The sequence below is a fragment of the Polyodon spathula genome, chromosome 1 (genome assembly GCF_017654505.1).
Source record: "Polyodon spathula isolate WHYD16114869_AA chromosome 1, ASM1765450v1, whole genome shotgun sequence".
In the NCBI taxonomy this organism is placed as follows: domain Eukaryota; kingdom Metazoa; phylum Chordata; class Actinopteri; order Acipenseriformes; family Polyodontidae; genus Polyodon; species Polyodon spathula.
Window position 1 is genome coordinate 32,243,550 of NC_054534.1, and position 16,886 is coordinate 32,260,435.

The 16,886-nt window shown below is 37.4% G+C and overlaps 1 protein-coding gene across 3 annotated transcripts in view; it reads left to right on the forward strand.

Moving 5' to 3' along the window:
* Nucleotides 1-16,886, forward strand: part of LOC121317383 (extracellular matrix organizing protein FRAS1-like) — a 92,842-nt gene that overhangs the window by 51,555 nt on the left and 24,401 nt on the right. Inside the window, exons 26-41 of one of the 3 annotated variants that reach the window (XM_041253277.1) lie at nt 13-153; nt 253-523; nt 1,037-1,121; nt 3,646-3,966; nt 7,705-7,864; nt 8,368-8,546; nt 10,058-10,177; nt 10,597-10,711; nt 11,006-11,143; nt 11,614-11,646; nt 13,152-13,283; nt 13,571-13,696; nt 14,312-14,559; nt 15,541-15,689; nt 16,050-16,212; nt 16,464-16,596. In XM_041253277.1, the coding sequence (XP_041109211.1) occupies nt 13-153; nt 253-523; nt 1,037-1,121; nt 3,646-3,966; nt 7,705-7,864; nt 8,368-8,546; nt 10,058-10,177; nt 10,597-10,711; nt 11,006-11,143; nt 11,614-11,646; nt 13,152-13,283; nt 13,571-13,696; nt 14,312-14,559; nt 15,541-15,689; nt 16,050-16,212; nt 16,464-16,596 (2,514 nt within the window). The remainder of the gene's footprint in view (nt 1-12; nt 154-252; nt 524-1,036; nt 1,122-3,645; nt 3,967-7,704; nt 7,865-8,367; nt 8,547-10,057; nt 10,178-10,596; nt 10,712-11,005; nt 11,144-11,613; nt 11,647-13,151; nt 13,284-13,570; nt 13,697-14,311; nt 14,560-15,540; nt 15,690-16,049; nt 16,213-16,463; nt 16,597-16,886) is intronic. The other 2 variants (XM_041253260.1, XM_041253268.1) reach the window with 2 other exon arrangements.

Consider the following 16,886-nt stretch of genomic DNA (forward strand, 5'->3'; position numbering starts at 1 on the left):
ATTATTTTGCAGCCTGTTCTTCTGGCTGCCTGGAGTGTGAGAGTTCACAACAGTGCAAGAGCTGCAACATGAACTCTTTCCTGAGGAATGGCCGTTGTACTTCTGACTGTGGCCACGGTTTCTATGGCAACACGAAAACCAGAATGTGTGAAGGTGTGTAGGTGTTTTTATTTGTGAATCTGGCCTCTCAGAAAATCCTTCCCAAACTACCGTCAAATAACATAAAACTTACTTATGACTGGTTTCCTGCAGCAAACACCCAAGCACCCATTCTGCATGTGAATGGAACTTTGATTGTGAAGATTGGTGGAACGAAGCCCTTGGACTTCTCTTTCATGAGTGCCCATGACCCCGACTCCAGTGTTGAGAATCTCATGTTCTACCTTGTTCAGCTCCCAGACAATGGGAGGCTGGTGAAGATGGTGAAAGGGAATGAAGTGCGATTGAACAGGGATGACACGTTTACTTTCAGAGACCTCAGGGAGCAGGCAGTGCGATTTATCCATGCCAAGGAAAAATCTAAGTAAGTTTTATGTGCTGTAATCATGTTGTTGGTGCTTTGCTCCCACAGTCTCTGTTGCGAAAAGTAAATGTATTTGAGCTGGATTCCAAAGGAATCTTGGCCTTTCCTTGTTTAAAGTGTGTATGCATATTATTTAAGAACAAAGGCGCACCAATCTCAAATAATTTAATATAGTTGATTGATCTACATTGTTGGATTACGTTAATTGTGTCTCATACGTAGCCACCTAAATACACTGTAGATATGAGCAGATTTTCTCTTTTTCTACAAATGAATGACCTCTTAAATAATCGTCCACCTGTCTTAAGAAGCAACAAATGTTTACACCGTTTGGTGAAAATGAGCTAATGATTTGTGTCACATTATTAATCTTTATTCATTTGCTTTTTAAACTCTGTAGTGTCAGGTGGTAAGCTTGCAAATTCATCAAGATTAGCTACATCTGTCTTCACAAGTGATAACGGTTTGTATCCAGCAGGCAGCTAATTAATAACTTGGCTTGAATTGTTTCAGGAGTGGCCAGTTCATCCTGAAAGTCAGCGATCAGCAGCTGTTCTCCCAGCCAAAACCAATTAATGTCCAGGCAGTGTCTCTGCAGGTAATGTGGGAATTAACACTTCCTGAGCTTGTATGGAGTTATAGATACTAATGTACTGCAGTGTCCTCCCAGACAAGTATTGAGCGTAGAAAGCTACACCTGAGCAGTCTGCCGCATGTTGTTGCTCTCCTGCAGCATTTCCAGCCAGGTCTAACAAAATACAGTCCAGAAGGATGCACTATGAGCAGCCAAGGCTGCACTGATTCAATCTAATGAATCTGCAAGTTTTTTTTTAATTGTACAGAGGTGTATTGAACATTACATGATGTACTGCCATTTTTTTCCTGTTACTCATTGGCGTTGGTTTTTTTTTTTTTTTTTAACTTCCCACCAAAATCAATTAGGATAAAGCGTATGGACAGTATGGTTGCTAGCAATGCAAGTCACTTGTAGAGCCAGCTTCATAGTTATAGTAAGATTGTTTTTTTCATGACATTGCTGGCACATAATAGTCCTCATGCCCAGCCCTGCTCTTGAGAAAATACCTTAATTGAATAGGGCACTTGTACAAATTAACAGACATAGCTTTTTACCAAATTGCCTTTTGGACACGGTGATTCAGTAAACTCTATAAACGTGCTAATGGAATGCTGAAACTTACTACAGCTACTTGTGGGCAGCTTAGTTAACTTTGTGTTTTTTTGGTTAGTTGAAGCAGACACCATAACAGTTACGATGCAGAGACTGTGGTTGAGGTGAATTGGCAAGTCAGTTAAGTTTTATCTACACAGTTGTTAGTTACCTGCAGTATAACTGTTCTCCTTTTTAGTGAGCACTTATACACAACACCAAATTAAAAAGCGAAGGAGCGAATAAAAACTTCCTCACCACCTTGGTGGCCTAAGCTAATAGGGTTGGTACAGCTCTTTTAAAACTGGAGGTAAAAGAACTCAAGAAGGAGCGTGTTGAAGGGGGTTTTCAGACACTATTGCTTTCATAGTTTTACCACTGGTACTAGTTTTATAGTCAAAACAAGGCAGCAATAAAGATATGACCAGGGCTTGGCCCTGGGATATAAGCAATCCACTTGAGGTGAATGAGACGGCTTGAAGTATTTTGCATGGTTTGGCAAAGGGAAAACAAGTTTTTAAAAGTTTATATTTTGAATCATCTTGCATTTTTGACTTGAAGATACAGGTCATTCAGTAACAATCAAAGGAAACCTAAAAAGGGTGTCCAAAGTGTAACGTTGTTTTTGTTAAATGTAAACATCATCTGTACACTGCATTCTGTTCCATCTTCATTTTACCTATTTTAATACCGTTATATATAAAACTGAAAGGGAGTTTAATCCCATCAGAATCTGTAGTGGGGCTCCCACCTTCACGCCCAGAAAGCTTTTCATCATCATACAGTAGCCCCTCACTAAGCCAGACATGTTTGTCCTACATAAAGAGGTGTCGGGTTTCAAAACATTACAATAAAATTGCACACACATACATTTATAGTGCTCAATGCATTTTAAATGTAAATCATTACGCTGAAATAACACTAACGTGTTTTGGGTAGGCTACACATTACATTATGTAAAAATATAAATCTGTACAGGAGACCCATACTGTATACAGTACTGTAGTAAAATCAAATGAATACCTAGAGCACTTTTGTTTTACTTTAGCCTACCAGTAATAGACAATAAATTATGCTGCTGCATTGTACACACTGGTGTACAGTGCGAATAAAAGATTATTTTAAATTGAAACTAAATGATTGTAGCATTATTATTATTATTATTATTATTATTATTATTATTATTATTATTATTATTATTATTATTATTATTATTATTATTTATTATTATTATTATTATTTGTTTATTTATTTTTTTACTTTGGCCTATGTAGTAGCATATACTGTTGACAACAAATTGATCATGGTCCTATACAGATTCTCCGAATGAATTGGAGGGGTTAGTGGCACATGTGTGCAGTCTATTGCTCCCAACACGTTGGGGAAACCAGAGATGTCATAGAAATTTGTTTTCAAGGCTTGTAAGTACACCCTGCCTGTTGTGAAAATGAGGTACTTTTTTTTTAGGTGTTCGCCTCAGAAATGCATTGAGAACAACTGTCAACACACAAGAAAAAGCGGACTGGGAAATGTCAGCAACAATTACTACTGTTTAAAATATGTTTACAAATGTTCTGAACAACTTCATGCAATTGCCGGAAACTTTTGTATATCTCATTACAATATTTGAGAACCCTCATTTGCACCTCTCTGCCCCCTTTTTTATAACTTCCTGCAGGACATATTTATCTAAGCTTGAATTGCATAGAAAAACTGCTGCCACAAAGCATTCCCTAAAAAGTCGCAAATAGAATTGCACTTATTTAGAACATTTTACACAAGACTTCCAACTGGTTTGTGACTATTGCGACAGGTGCAACACTTTAGTACATCTAGTTACAAGTTTTAATATAAACCTGGTATGTCTCAACTAGTGGCCATTTGGAATGTTTAGGGATATATGTTAAAAATGAAAACTAAAATAGTTAATGCATTTTTTTCTTGTTTTATGTAGGCTCCATATGTATTGACAAATGAAGCTTTGCTGGTCAACAAAGGAGAAGCAGGTACCATTTCCAGTTCGCTGTTGAAGATTGAAGATGATGACAATCTTCAAGACATTCTGGTCATGGTGTTGGATCCTCCCAAGCATGGCCGCCTGGTCCGTCTCCATGGTGACGTGGCTGTGCAGCAGTTCAGGCCGGATGACCTGGAGCGTGGGCAGCTGCAGTACGTTCACGATGGCACTGACAGCCAACAAGACCTGGTGCTTCTGCAGATGAATGATGGCCACAGCTTCCAGAACATTCTACTCCAGATTACGATTAATCAAAAGGTTAGGAGCATACACTGTAAACTGCATTCCCCTACAATAATTTGGGCACACATATTCTCTTAAAAGGAAAAGAATGCCCGGTTTATCTGTCAGTGCCATTCTGATGGCTGAATTACACAGCATAATAAGTACATATATCACAGTTGCTGCATTAATTACTTTGGGTTGCAGGGTTAAAGTTTCTCAGACAAGCCTAGCTGATCAAAGTGAAAGACAGGATATCTTTATTATCCCCTGCAGGGAAATGTATAACCCCAGGGATAGAGCTGAGATGCCTACTCATATGCCACACTCACATTTTTATGTTTGTCCTGAAAAACAAGGTGTCAGAAGGTACTGTTGAAAGTGTTCTGCTGATTAGTTAGCTTAATGAAACCTATACAGTATCTTCAGAACAGTACATTGCTTACAAGATGTAGATCATGGAAAGCTGTGAAGAGACTAGCTGAGCTGATGATTTTGTTTAACATGTGCTTGTTCATGTGCTATTAGGTCCTCTTATAGTTGCTGTTGATGTCACGGTGACCTGTTTTTGCCACACTGGCAATGTGTTTTTATGTTCTTGGTGCAGGACATGTATGATACTAAGATTACTGGTTTTATAGCCAACTGCCTCCTGGTGCCTTGCTAGCATCCAGGGCAGTTTTCTTACTTAATGATCAGCTTTCCTTAATCGCCTGGGGAACCACTACAAGACAGGCCTTGTCTCTTAAGATGTCTAGACAGAAGGAGTCTTTTGGTCTTGGTCCAAACTCTGCCATTGATTCAAATGCTATCTTAGCTCCAGGCTTTGTAGACAAGATTTGCACAAGTTCTCTTTGATAGTAATTCTCATGTTACATTCCAAATGCTTTTGTGTTGACAAATGTCTTTATAACACCAACTGAGTTAATCACAGATATCCTTTGAATGGTAATGACATTGTTACATACTAATATCATTTAAATCCCCCAAAGTTTGCATAGGCGAATCATCCAGATAAATTGCATTGATAAGCCGGTTACTGATCTCTAATAAGATCTTAATGAGGATGTGGGCACCGAGGCTTCATGTGGGTGGTTATATTATGCATACAGAAATCTAATCTAATCTAATTCAACTGTGTAACTTGATAGATTTTCCTCCAGCATAAAAATCTGTGTCTCTTTAAGATGCTGGACATTCCAAATGCGCTGAATATACAATAAGAAGATTTTTGGTGAATCGTTTGTCCAGTTTTGATTAAACTACATGTGTAGGTCAAGGTTTGCTTGGCCATAAGCACCACTTGTTGAGTAGCTGGGGAATAAGTTTGTTGACCAAGATGGGAAGTCCCACCTATTGTCTGTGTTTGTTAAATTGCTGTGACAATCACTATCTGTCACAATAAAGATATTACACTAATACAAAAATACATTGATTAACTGTACTGCCAGGCCAAAATATTGAAGGATTTTTTTTTTTTACCTGCACCTTTGGTTATAAGCTATTTTAAAACACCTGTGTTTTGCCGCTTACTCAACTTAAACATTATAATGATTAACTTTAAATGAATAATACTGAAGCAGCCAAATAACTCCTTGGTGAAAGCCTTTTAGTGCTCTTCTTGGTCTCTCCCAGGTTAGTTTGGGGGTTGCAGCAGTGAGCCAGGTTGAATAATAATTGGGCATTCCAAAATTGGGTGAAAAATTGGAAAATGAATAAAAACAATTGTTTGATTGATTTACGTGAGAACAGTGACCTTTCTCAACCCTGGGAAAACAGGTGTTCCAGCAATGCCATGCCTTTCAGTTAGTGATTGCATTTAATCTTAATACCTTCAGCAAGCTGGCTCTTCTGAAGAGTTTGTGAACAATAGCTGGCCTTTCCTTCCCTGGCAGCCATGAATAATCAAAGATTTAGAATGGCCTTGTGCTGCACTGGCGCTTGAACTTTGATGTAGAGCATAAACGCACACAAAAGAAATTCCAGTGCACAAAATCACTGTACTGCTGTTTTTTGTTTCATTTGACATCCACAAAAAAAAAAAAACCCACAAGCTATAAAAACATCTTTCTTCTATGACATATAAGTTATACACCACTGTTAAAGTTACTGCCTGTTTTTTTTTTTTTTTTACACTACTGGTACATTGTATTCTAAAGGAAGAAAATGATAATCAGGACATGGAATGCATAAAGCCTGTCTTGGCTTGGGAGACCCTAAACTATTGTATGGTCCTCAATGAGAGACCTGGGACACTGAGATACTTAGTCTTTGTATTTGAGTAATGCTGGGGGTTCTTTTGCACTGTGTGAGTGACATTCCTTAACTGTACTCTTGCCACAACATCACATGACACCATGGCATCATTGTGGAGGTGGAGTGTTAGTCACTGCTACTTTACTGATGTTGTGTATTAATTATTGGTACAGAACATGTCAAAGCATGGCATGTAATTGTCTAGTGAACAGGCAAAATACAGAAAGGGAAAACTAAACATACACAAAAAACTTCATGGATATCTGAAATATAATACCATTCAGACCAATGTTGATCATGGCTATAGTTCTGGTTCTGATGGTACTGGTCGTGTAATCCTGAGGGTCAGGCAAGAATGTACACCCGTGTAAATGTTCTGTATATGTTCTGATTGGTTCCAAAGCAGCACTGTTTTCTCATTTCTATGTATGGAAGAATGATCTCCTGTAATTGCACTGGGAAAAAAAAAAAAAAAAGATGTGACAAATATGCCACATACACTTTGTCTGTTCAAACCCAGAGATTGAGTATAATAAAAAACCTGCCAGATTTGCTTAGATATAGTATCTTTAGTACAGTTGAAATTGGGCCACCCTTTGGCATACAGTGTGACTATGACCTCACTAATGTGGGGCTGTGTGTATTTTATCTGAAGCTCCAAGAACTAAACAACAATGAAGGCTGGGGTCAAAAGTTAAGAACAAAGAGATTACAAATATGGAGATTTTAATCATAACTTGGAAAATAAAACCTTTGACAGCCTTCAAATGATAGTTTTGTTCTTCAGATTCAAGCCTCTTTGTCTTCTTCAACAACAGTACTATTATATAGGTGATTCTTTGTCTAGTTGTTAAGTGCTGAAAGAGACCAATTAGTTTATCAGGCTGCATTTTGACTGTCAGGGCTGTGTGGTTTGCATACATTCCTTAGTACTTCTCTAATCACACAATGTTCTGGATGTCAGATTTGCAGCCTCTTTGCTTCCCCTGCAGAAGCACATTTTACTTCATATTGTGTTTATTTATGTTTTTGTGACTTGCTCAACTAAACTGAGCCACCCTGATAAACATTGTAGGAATTTGTTTCTTTGAATGTGAACAATGTTGATCATATTGCACCTCAGAAAGTGAAGAATGTACACAGTACCACCTGAGCCCCAGTTCAGCAGAATGGAATTTCCACTGTAGTGCTCCACACCTGCTACTACTATTCAACAGGCCTTCATGTCAGGGAAGACTGCTGGATAACCTCTGATTACTGGAGAGGAAGTGGGGGGGGGGGCACATAGAACATTGTTGTTTATGGCTGAATTTTTGTTTTTTTGGTACATCCTTAAAGTTATGTAACTCACAGTTACGGTAGCTATTCAACATGAACATTTATTTTGAAAACATAATGTATCTGTACATGTATATAATACAAATGTGAAATGCCTGTAACACAAATCTCAGCCTAGCATAGCTTGTACACAAATGTAAACCACAAATAAAAAACATTACAAATATTGTATTTGTACAGAATGATAAAGGCCCTCATTTGATGTCCAACTCATTAGCTTTGGTGCCTGAGGGTGGAATGCTACAAATCACAAGCAAATACTTAAAGGCAGAAGAACGAGGCTCCAGTGACTCTGAGATTATTTACACAATCGCTTCTTCCAAAGAAAGCCTCAGATTTGGTAATTATGTCATTTGTCTTACTGAAATTACTGTTTGTTTCATATTTTGAAAATGTAACTTACAGTATCAATGTTATATGGCCCAAAAGCAATGTGACAATTATAGTTCTGGACAAATGTTTTGCATCATTTTATAGAATTAACTAATTTGCTTCATAAAGTCGGACGAAAACCCTGCTGAATAATGTTACGTTAACATACGAGTTTGTAATTATCTATATACTTAATGAAAAAAATTGAAGAATTTGATATTTCAAAATGTAACATGAAATACTATCAGAGTTTTGGTACTACTATTAGGGCTTTCAACTATTGCAATATCATTTTGCAGTTTCTTTGACTGCATGATGTTAAACAAAAGCTCTAGATTATGTTCATATAGTTATTTTTTAAAATTGTCTCAATCCTAAAATTCTAGGTGATGCAAAACTTTTGGCCATAGCTGTACCCCAAGAAACATCCTTATCAAAATGTTAAGTTCACGCTTCTGTTGCTTTTTCTAGGTGACGTTATCTTGCTGGTGCCAATGCCAGCTGACAGCCCAGCAGATGGTTGGCAGCGTTTGCCTGACGGGAGAGTAGCCACTGTCACCACCTCGTTCACCCAACAGGACGTCAATGATGGGATTGTGTGGTATAGGCATTCTGGCTCAGGGGCTCCGAGTGACACCTTCCAGTTCCAGGTGAAACTGGGGGCTCTGGTTTTAGCAGTTCAATTTAAAAAAATGGCTTGAAATATACCGAGCATCAAAAGAAACTTATCACGCGATCATTCATCCTTGACCATGACACGCTTGAGTGACTATGACTGAAGCATATGCACTTAATCACCTAATTAGTGAGACTGTTAATTAGACACTGGAGATGGAGTGATTTCAGCTGCTGAATTGCAATCTTGAATAAAAGCATTAAAGAAAATCACAGAAAAAAAAGCTACATCTATCAAGAGAGCAGCACTTTCGTGCAATCGAGATGTTGGAGGCTGGACTAGGGCAGTATACAGTGGCTCGACGTCTTGGGTGCTCACAGTCAGCAATTTCAAACCTGCCGAGACGGTATAACCAGACACACTCTGTCAATGACAGGCCACGAACTGGGAGACCAAGAGTCACAACACCTGCCCAAGATCGACAGATCATTTTGTAGCATCTTCATGATGTCGATTGTTAATCAGCACAATAAAAAGTCGCTGCACCTGATCTAAAACAGTTTGTCATTTTGCGATCACATCTAGTTAATTTTATCCAAATATAAGTAACAAGTTTCTTGTGATGCTCAAATATAAGTAATATGTTTCTTTTGGTGCACAAATATGTGATACATTTCTTTTGATGCTCAGTATATGTCTTTGTTTTTCACTTTTTGGTAATGGGTTATATTGAGTATTTTATAAAATGACCAAACAAGTCAATAGTGAATAAAAACACAAACCCTGCATGGTGGCTGCATTTTTTTATTTAGAAAGTGAATCATTACTGAGGTCTCATTTCCAGTGAGTTCCTTGATGAATGAGATTTGACTGAACCATGTCTCACTAAAGGCTGTTAACTAGATTTTACATGGGCAGATCTAAGTACTACTGCCCTTTGTAATAATTATGAACATTAGTTTAATGCTTAGTACAATGAAATTACATTGGAAAAGGTTTACAAGTTTGAAGGGAGTCAGTTCGTAGGCCCGGTGCTGTTTAAGTCATTAAAATACTTTAGACCCCAGTGTGTCATGACGTTTTGCCAGTTTACAAACCTGCAGGCAAGTTCATTTGGCATTGCTGCCTGTTCAGCTACGTTGAGTTGGATTAATGAGAGATGTTGACTCTGACCTGTGACATCTTCCATTCTCTGAACTTCATTACGACAAATAACATATAAAAAACATATAAAAATGTGTTCCAAGAATATTTAACTTGCCTGAACCAGAAACTAGTTTTTGTTTCTTTTCTTAATTTTTTTTTTTTTTAACACTGAAGGGTTGCATAGTATAGAAAGCAGCCAAAATCAATTCAAGTGTATAATTGTTTACTTTCGAAAGATGTCTCAGCAAGTAAATGTCGCACATTATACCGTAGATTAAAAAAAAAAAGATAATCTAAAAATAAACCTCATAATAAAGTCTGGCATGGCTAATTCCCTAATGAGAAGAAGTATACTGTTGAATAGACATCTAAACCATCCCTTTCTTGTGACCTCTTCAGGTATCGACGGGGGGAAAGCCACAGCAAGCACTGAGCGACAGCCACACGTTCAGGATTAGGGTGATGCCCCAGACACCAGGATTCCCCCAGCTGTCTCCAGGAACAACCCTACAAATAACAGTAAGATTAACGTGCCTCCTTTCGGTCTGTTAGAAAGTGAAGAAAAATGAGGATTGATGATAATGAGTAACTTTTAAATTAACTGACAGGGACTGGACATCAATGGCTGTTAAAGACAGATGCTGTTCAAAAATCCATTCTTAGGTTACTGGCTGATAAGATCTGTCCATTTAGTACATGTTTACCGTGTATTCAAAACGTGGCATTGATGCATTTCATTATGTAAAAATGTCTCTGCAAAAGGAGGAACCCACTGAAGCTGCTATTGCTTTACGACCCTGTAGAAAACTATACTGTTATTTAAGCTGTGAGGTTCACATTGACAGTCCAGGGCTTTTATACATTCTTTAGAATAAAATAGACATTTCAATCCCTCGGTATGTACTGGAATTGTGTGGATGTATTTTTTAAATCTGCAGGCTCTTGAAGACCGAGTCACAGTGATTGAACCTGCTGCACTCTCCTTTGTGGACACAGAAGCTCCAAGCGAAAAACTTGTCTATAATGTCACCAAACCACTGTCGCAGGGACAAGGTAAGAGTTTGTCGAGCAACTACATAAATGATAAATTATGAAAGATAACAATCGTCTCTCGAAAACAGCACTGATTTGAGGCTACTTTACAGGTATTACTTGTTTGTTGCTTTATTGTATTGTAGTTTTATCCTAGAGATGAGAAATTCACAGGGGATGTATATTTTCAGAAATTATTTTTTTTTATTTTTTTTTGTAGATTTTTTTTGTTGTACATTGTACAGACCATCCATGATGGTAATATTAATGAAGAAACAGGTCTCTTGGATGATATTGTTCTGTTGTTTCTTTCAGGTGCTATTGAGCACCAGGACAGGCCCTACACCCCAGTTCAGTTTTTCACTCAGGCAGAAATTAATCAGGGCCAAATCCTGTATAGGCCCCCCATGGCCCCCTCCCACCTCCGAGAGCTTTACCTCTATTCATTCACAGGTGAGTGAGACCTGACCTTCAGAAATCATATCACTTACACACAGACAATTATAACACACTGGATTTTTAACATACCTGTACTTGAAGTAAATTGTTTAAATTAATGTTAACACAATAATAACAATTTAAACTAATAAATAAAAATAAGACAATAAAAATACCCTTTTCCTGAAAAATCAACTCTTTGCAATAACATGATTTCATTTATCTATATTTTATTTGTCCCATTAACATTTTAATTATATAAGCAGACATGTGTTTTAAAAATATGTTTAGACTGAAGAAAATGTTGGATTTTAGATGTGCAAATGTTGTATTGAGATGTTTAATGTCTAACTCCTAGACTAATGTCTGACGTTTTCATGTACGTTTAACTAATATGACATTTCAAATAGATAAGCAAAAAAGTAGAGGACAGCTTAAATTATATTGAGATTTAGCTTCTTAATAACAACATCTTATTTCTCCAGGTCTACCTGAGTCAGTGAATGTCTATTTGACAGGTATCAGTATAACACTGCACCTTTGGGTTCTGGGTCAATAGCATTGTTAGCAGCTGTCCTCTTTTCGAACCCATTTCCTAAGAAAAATAATGACATCTCTAAAGAACACCAGTACCCACTTCAGTGATCACTAATTGTTTCCTAATGACTTTTCTACTTAACTATTGTTTGTGTTCTTCATCAAAAAGACTAAAAACATTGGCATTGTATAAAATGATCTGCCTTTGGTTATAATTGGGTGAAGTAATGAATGTCACACTGGTTTAATGTGATAACAGGTTTCAATATCTATATTGGGATCAGAAGCATATACTTCTTTGCCTTTCTTGTAAAAAAAAAAAAAAAATCTTCATGTTGAATGACACCAGCTTTAAATCCATATTAAACTGTATGGGTGTAGCAGCATATAGTACTATTATTAATCTAACGTGAATTTGCACTTTGTAAAGATTCCACTGGGGAAATAGAAAACCACAGACAAAGTATTTATAGTAAAACATGTGTCCCCATAGGCATGTAATGATCAGGCTACTTTTGTTCTCAGGTTTACACTTAGAACAATACAAATATTCTATTGAGGTAATAGTATAGGATGTGTCGCTTAGACCTTGTACTGCTGCAGGCATGTAATTTTATATGTTGCAGATTTAAAAAGATTGCAACATGTAAAACGCAATGCATGGGCCTCATCAGACATGTGTGTGCCACCAAATAAAAAGCTTTGGCATGTGAACCAAAAAATGAAGCTGAAAAGAAGGCAATGGCTGTGGGCTTCATTTTATGATTTTAAAAACAGTTTTACTTACTAATGACAAAGAACTGTTGTTGGTAATCTTCCAAAGTACAGTCAATTTATACATACAGTAATAATCATTTCAATAAACGTACCAATTGAGTTTACAAGCTTGTTGGTAGATGTACTGAAAACCGCCCTTCGTAAACCTGCTGTACTAATAATGGACTGATTCAGTATGTCTTTCTCTGTATAGTACATTGATCATAACTCAGTTTCCTTCTCTTTACTTCACCACATCCCTACATTCATTCGCTAGAAAACTAAGAAAACATTTTAAATGGCAGCTATCCCTAATTGTAAAGAACAAAATGTTTAAACAAAATGCATTATCCTTGAAGTGAATTATACTGATTTGATTGAGTTATGGGTGCAGTAAGGATGCTAAAATTAGTTGAATAAATAATACAGCATATTTCAAATATAATCTGTGTCAAAGCCAAAACTGCATCTAATGTATACTGTTAACAGTATATCACTGACACTACTTTTTCATATAAGGGTATTGGATCTTTTTACTGTGTAATGGCAGAGATACTGTATGTTTCATACGATGAGTAAGGGATTCTGCATTTAACATGTTTTAAATATAATGATGTTGAGGCATTGTCAGCTATTGCAGCATTGCCTGTTTTATTTATGGTGCTTGTTTAACACACTGAATCTGTTTAGAATTCAGTGTTACAGTATCTCCTCTTTCATTATGTTTTAGTATCTGATGGAGAACACACCACTCCAGAAATGGAGTTTACTATTCACTTGCTCTCTAACCATCAGCAGTCGCCTGTCTTCCAAATCTCTGATCCTTCCATTGAGGTTAGCCAGGGTGGCAGAGTACCTGTAGGTAAGACAAACATATGCCAGGCTTCTTCACTCTAGCAGCCCACTGTTAAAGAAAGAAGCATTCATTCCGTTCTCTTTCCCCCTGTGAACTCCTATAAGTGGATATGTGTTGCCATGCTGTACCTGAGGTTGTTATAATATATCTATACAGTAGTTATAAATAGCTTTGATAATGTTATCATCAAAGCCTTATGCTTATGCAGTATATTGATAGAACTGAACATATTGTTCAGGCTCTATTTTGGATTTTAATTAAACTGTAACCCTTGGGGCAACTTCTTTCCTCAGGTCAGCAGCTGGCAGTCAGGGATGCAGATACAGACCCAGAGGACCTCATCTTTGAGCTAATGGAGGCACCTCGGCATGGCAGCTTGATGAAGTCTGACTATGGCTTCCAGACTCAAATGAGAAGTGGCAAGTTTTCATGTATTTAGTTGATACTGTATTTAGTCCTTTACCCCCAGTTATTAAAAAGGAAGCTGTGGGCTAGATACTTTTTCTTCAGTTTAAGCATTCCCAGGTTCCTTTTGATTTAGCACTTACTTAAAGCTGGTATAGATCTATATTGTCTCCTTAAAACTGCTTGATTTAAAATAACTGTTCAGCTGTTCTCTTTTATTTTCCTTTTTTTTTTTTTAGAAGACATGTCACATCATATTGTACCATGTCTTATGAGCCTATGCTACATATTTCAGGATTAAGGGCAACAGGCCATTTGCAACATACACTTGACAGAATCCGGCAGCAACTCCTCAAAATAATTAATCACCTGGAAGCTGTCTTAGTTATAAACTCTTTCCACTCAAGAAAGTCTTTAGGAGTTTATGTCTGTTTGCTGTAGAAAAAGCACGCTTCAAAATAGTGTATATTGTACCTAAAAACAGACATTGATATAGAATACCTGTGTGGTCATTTTATTGTTATCTTTCACACTGTCCTTTTTCCCTTCAATTCATTCTTCACACTGAATCTTGGCACACACTTTGTATCATCTCCCTGGGTTCTTAATGCTCTCTTAATCTGCTGCAGGAGACATCTTTAAATTTGATGATATCACCCAGAACACCCTTCAGTATTTACACGATGGGGAAACCACAGAAGAGGACAGCATTGAGTTCTCTGTGACTGATGGGGTCACTACAGTAACAACGCAAGTGAGGGTGTTGGTGTCAGTGACTGGGAATGGTGGACCAAAACTGGCTTCTGGTTCTTTGCTTTCGATAGAAGTATCTGAGACGAGCACCACTGTCATTGGAAGATCTCACATTGCATATGTTGTAAGCGTGTTTTGCTGAACTAAACCCTTCAGAAAAAACATTTGGGCTGTTTCAGCCCACCTCAAAAGTCTTTAACACATACCCCATTGACAGTTTTCGGCTACCCAATGAATTTTTTAAGCTGTATGATTTTCCTGAGTTATTCATACCAGGCTGCTTCATCATGATTGTGGGAGTTACCACTCTTGGTTACCACACTTCGTAGTGCTTTCATGATATGTGCTGCAGGTTTTATAATGGCAAATTTGAGCCCCTTCATTGGCCAAAAAGGTTAAAAGAGGAAAAATTGCTGAACTCTGGCTTTAGTTGTCAGTTGCTTTCAGTTAACATTTACAAGCTTGGCTAAAGGGTTTGGTCAAGCCTGGATTAATTGTTTGAATTTTTTGGAAACTATGCTATGTTTCTGAAAGGAGAATCCACCCACTAATCACATACGTAATCAAACTGTTCCTTTAAATAGCTCCCTCGTCTACGCATCCTTGTCATTTCTTTGTTTGGTCCTTCTCTCCTGCTTCCACCTTGCAGCACGACTTGTCTGTGGGGAAGGTGGCCCAGAGTGCCACTTGTCCTCCCTGCTGGCATTAGTTATCATTCAATCAATATACATTACATCACAGTTCAGCCAGCGTAGAGGGGTGGCTATCGAGCTCCAATGGACAAGGCCATGGGCCAGATTATATTGCTTTTCATTATGGGCATGATCATTTGTCAAATGCAGTAAAGAATTGTTAATTTCAAATCTTGTGGCTGTCTCCTATCTGAAATTCTGAGGCCCTTGACTAAATGCCCTTTGTTACCAGTCCAGACAGATACAGCTCTTGACCAGCTTTGATTGATGGACTGACCTCTGTCTAATAGCAATACAACTGCATAAAAATTCATATGCCGTTTAACTTTAATGCTATCTGGTAAGGTTACAATGTGTTTATGTTTCTGTACAGCTTTAAATGTTAACATTTGAATTGTTTGCATTATTTTCAGGATAACAACTCTCCAGATGACAAGATAAGGATTCAGCTGATTTCTTTGCCCATGTACGGGATGCTCACAATGACAGAATTTAGCCAGATACATGAACTCTCTGAGTTTTCATCGTTTACCATGGAGGACATTAATCGCCAAAGAATAAGGTAACAAATGCTAAGGTAGAAAGTTAGCTTTCTAGAGAAATGCTTTAATAAGACGATTTCATTAAAACCATAAAACACAGCTGATGTAAAATAGCCGTAATTTAATGAGCTTTGCATGTCCCCATACTGAATGTACCATCAATTTGTCTCCCTTATTAAGAACGTTATTTGTTTTTATAGCGAAAATCAGTTTTGATTTTCAAATCAATCTGCAAAATTCATGCAACAAAAAAAATATGATTTACTGGGGCAATAGATCAAAATGTAGTAAGGAACGTTTTTATGATTACCATATTCAAACATCAGAAATTATAAAATATACTCTGAGGGAATTTTAATGTAAACTTTCTGTCCTAACAGCTACACCACTTCTTTTGAGACTGGTAGTCAGCCTGTCACTGATATCTTTCATTATGTTGTCTACGACGCTGACAACAATCACCTTGACAACCAAATGTTCACTATCACTATAAAGTCCATCCAGCAGCAGCCTCCAGTTGCCACAGTCAGCAGTGGAATCACGGTACGTTATAGCCAAGCTGATTTACTGGGTTATCCGTATGAAGCACAGTCAGGCTGGGCATGCTTGAAATAAGCATGTCCAGGAATAGCATGATGTCTACATGCTGTTTGGGTATCTTTTTAGCATTGTTAATTGTTAAAATGTGAACACCTTATGCACTGAATTGTGCAATGTCTTAGATGAAAACATAATAATAAACATTGGTCTTCTTTTTAGTATACCTTCTATCTTCTTCTTTTCACTTCACGCAGGTGGAAGAGGGTGGCAGAGTACTGCTGTCATCAAGGAATATTTTAGCAACGGATCCAGACACTTCGAAGAAGGACTTGTTGATACAACTAATCACACCACCTAAATACGGCTACATTGAAAACTCAAACAGTGGTGTGTGGCTGTGCTCTGTATTTTACAGGCTGCATCATTGCTTTTTTTTTTTTAGCTGACAATATGAACGTTCACCATGGTAAATTGGCAGTTTTCCCGGTGATTATCCCATGCTTGTGCTATATAGTTTACCAAACTTGCCTGTTCTTTCTTTTGCTTCTCCACATTTCACAGTGGAATACTAGAATCTGTTATGCACAGTTTACCTCTGTAAAGAATGGACATTCCTGTTGTACAATCAATTATTAACATTTATTAACATTTAGCATTAGTTTTTCATACCCAGTTCA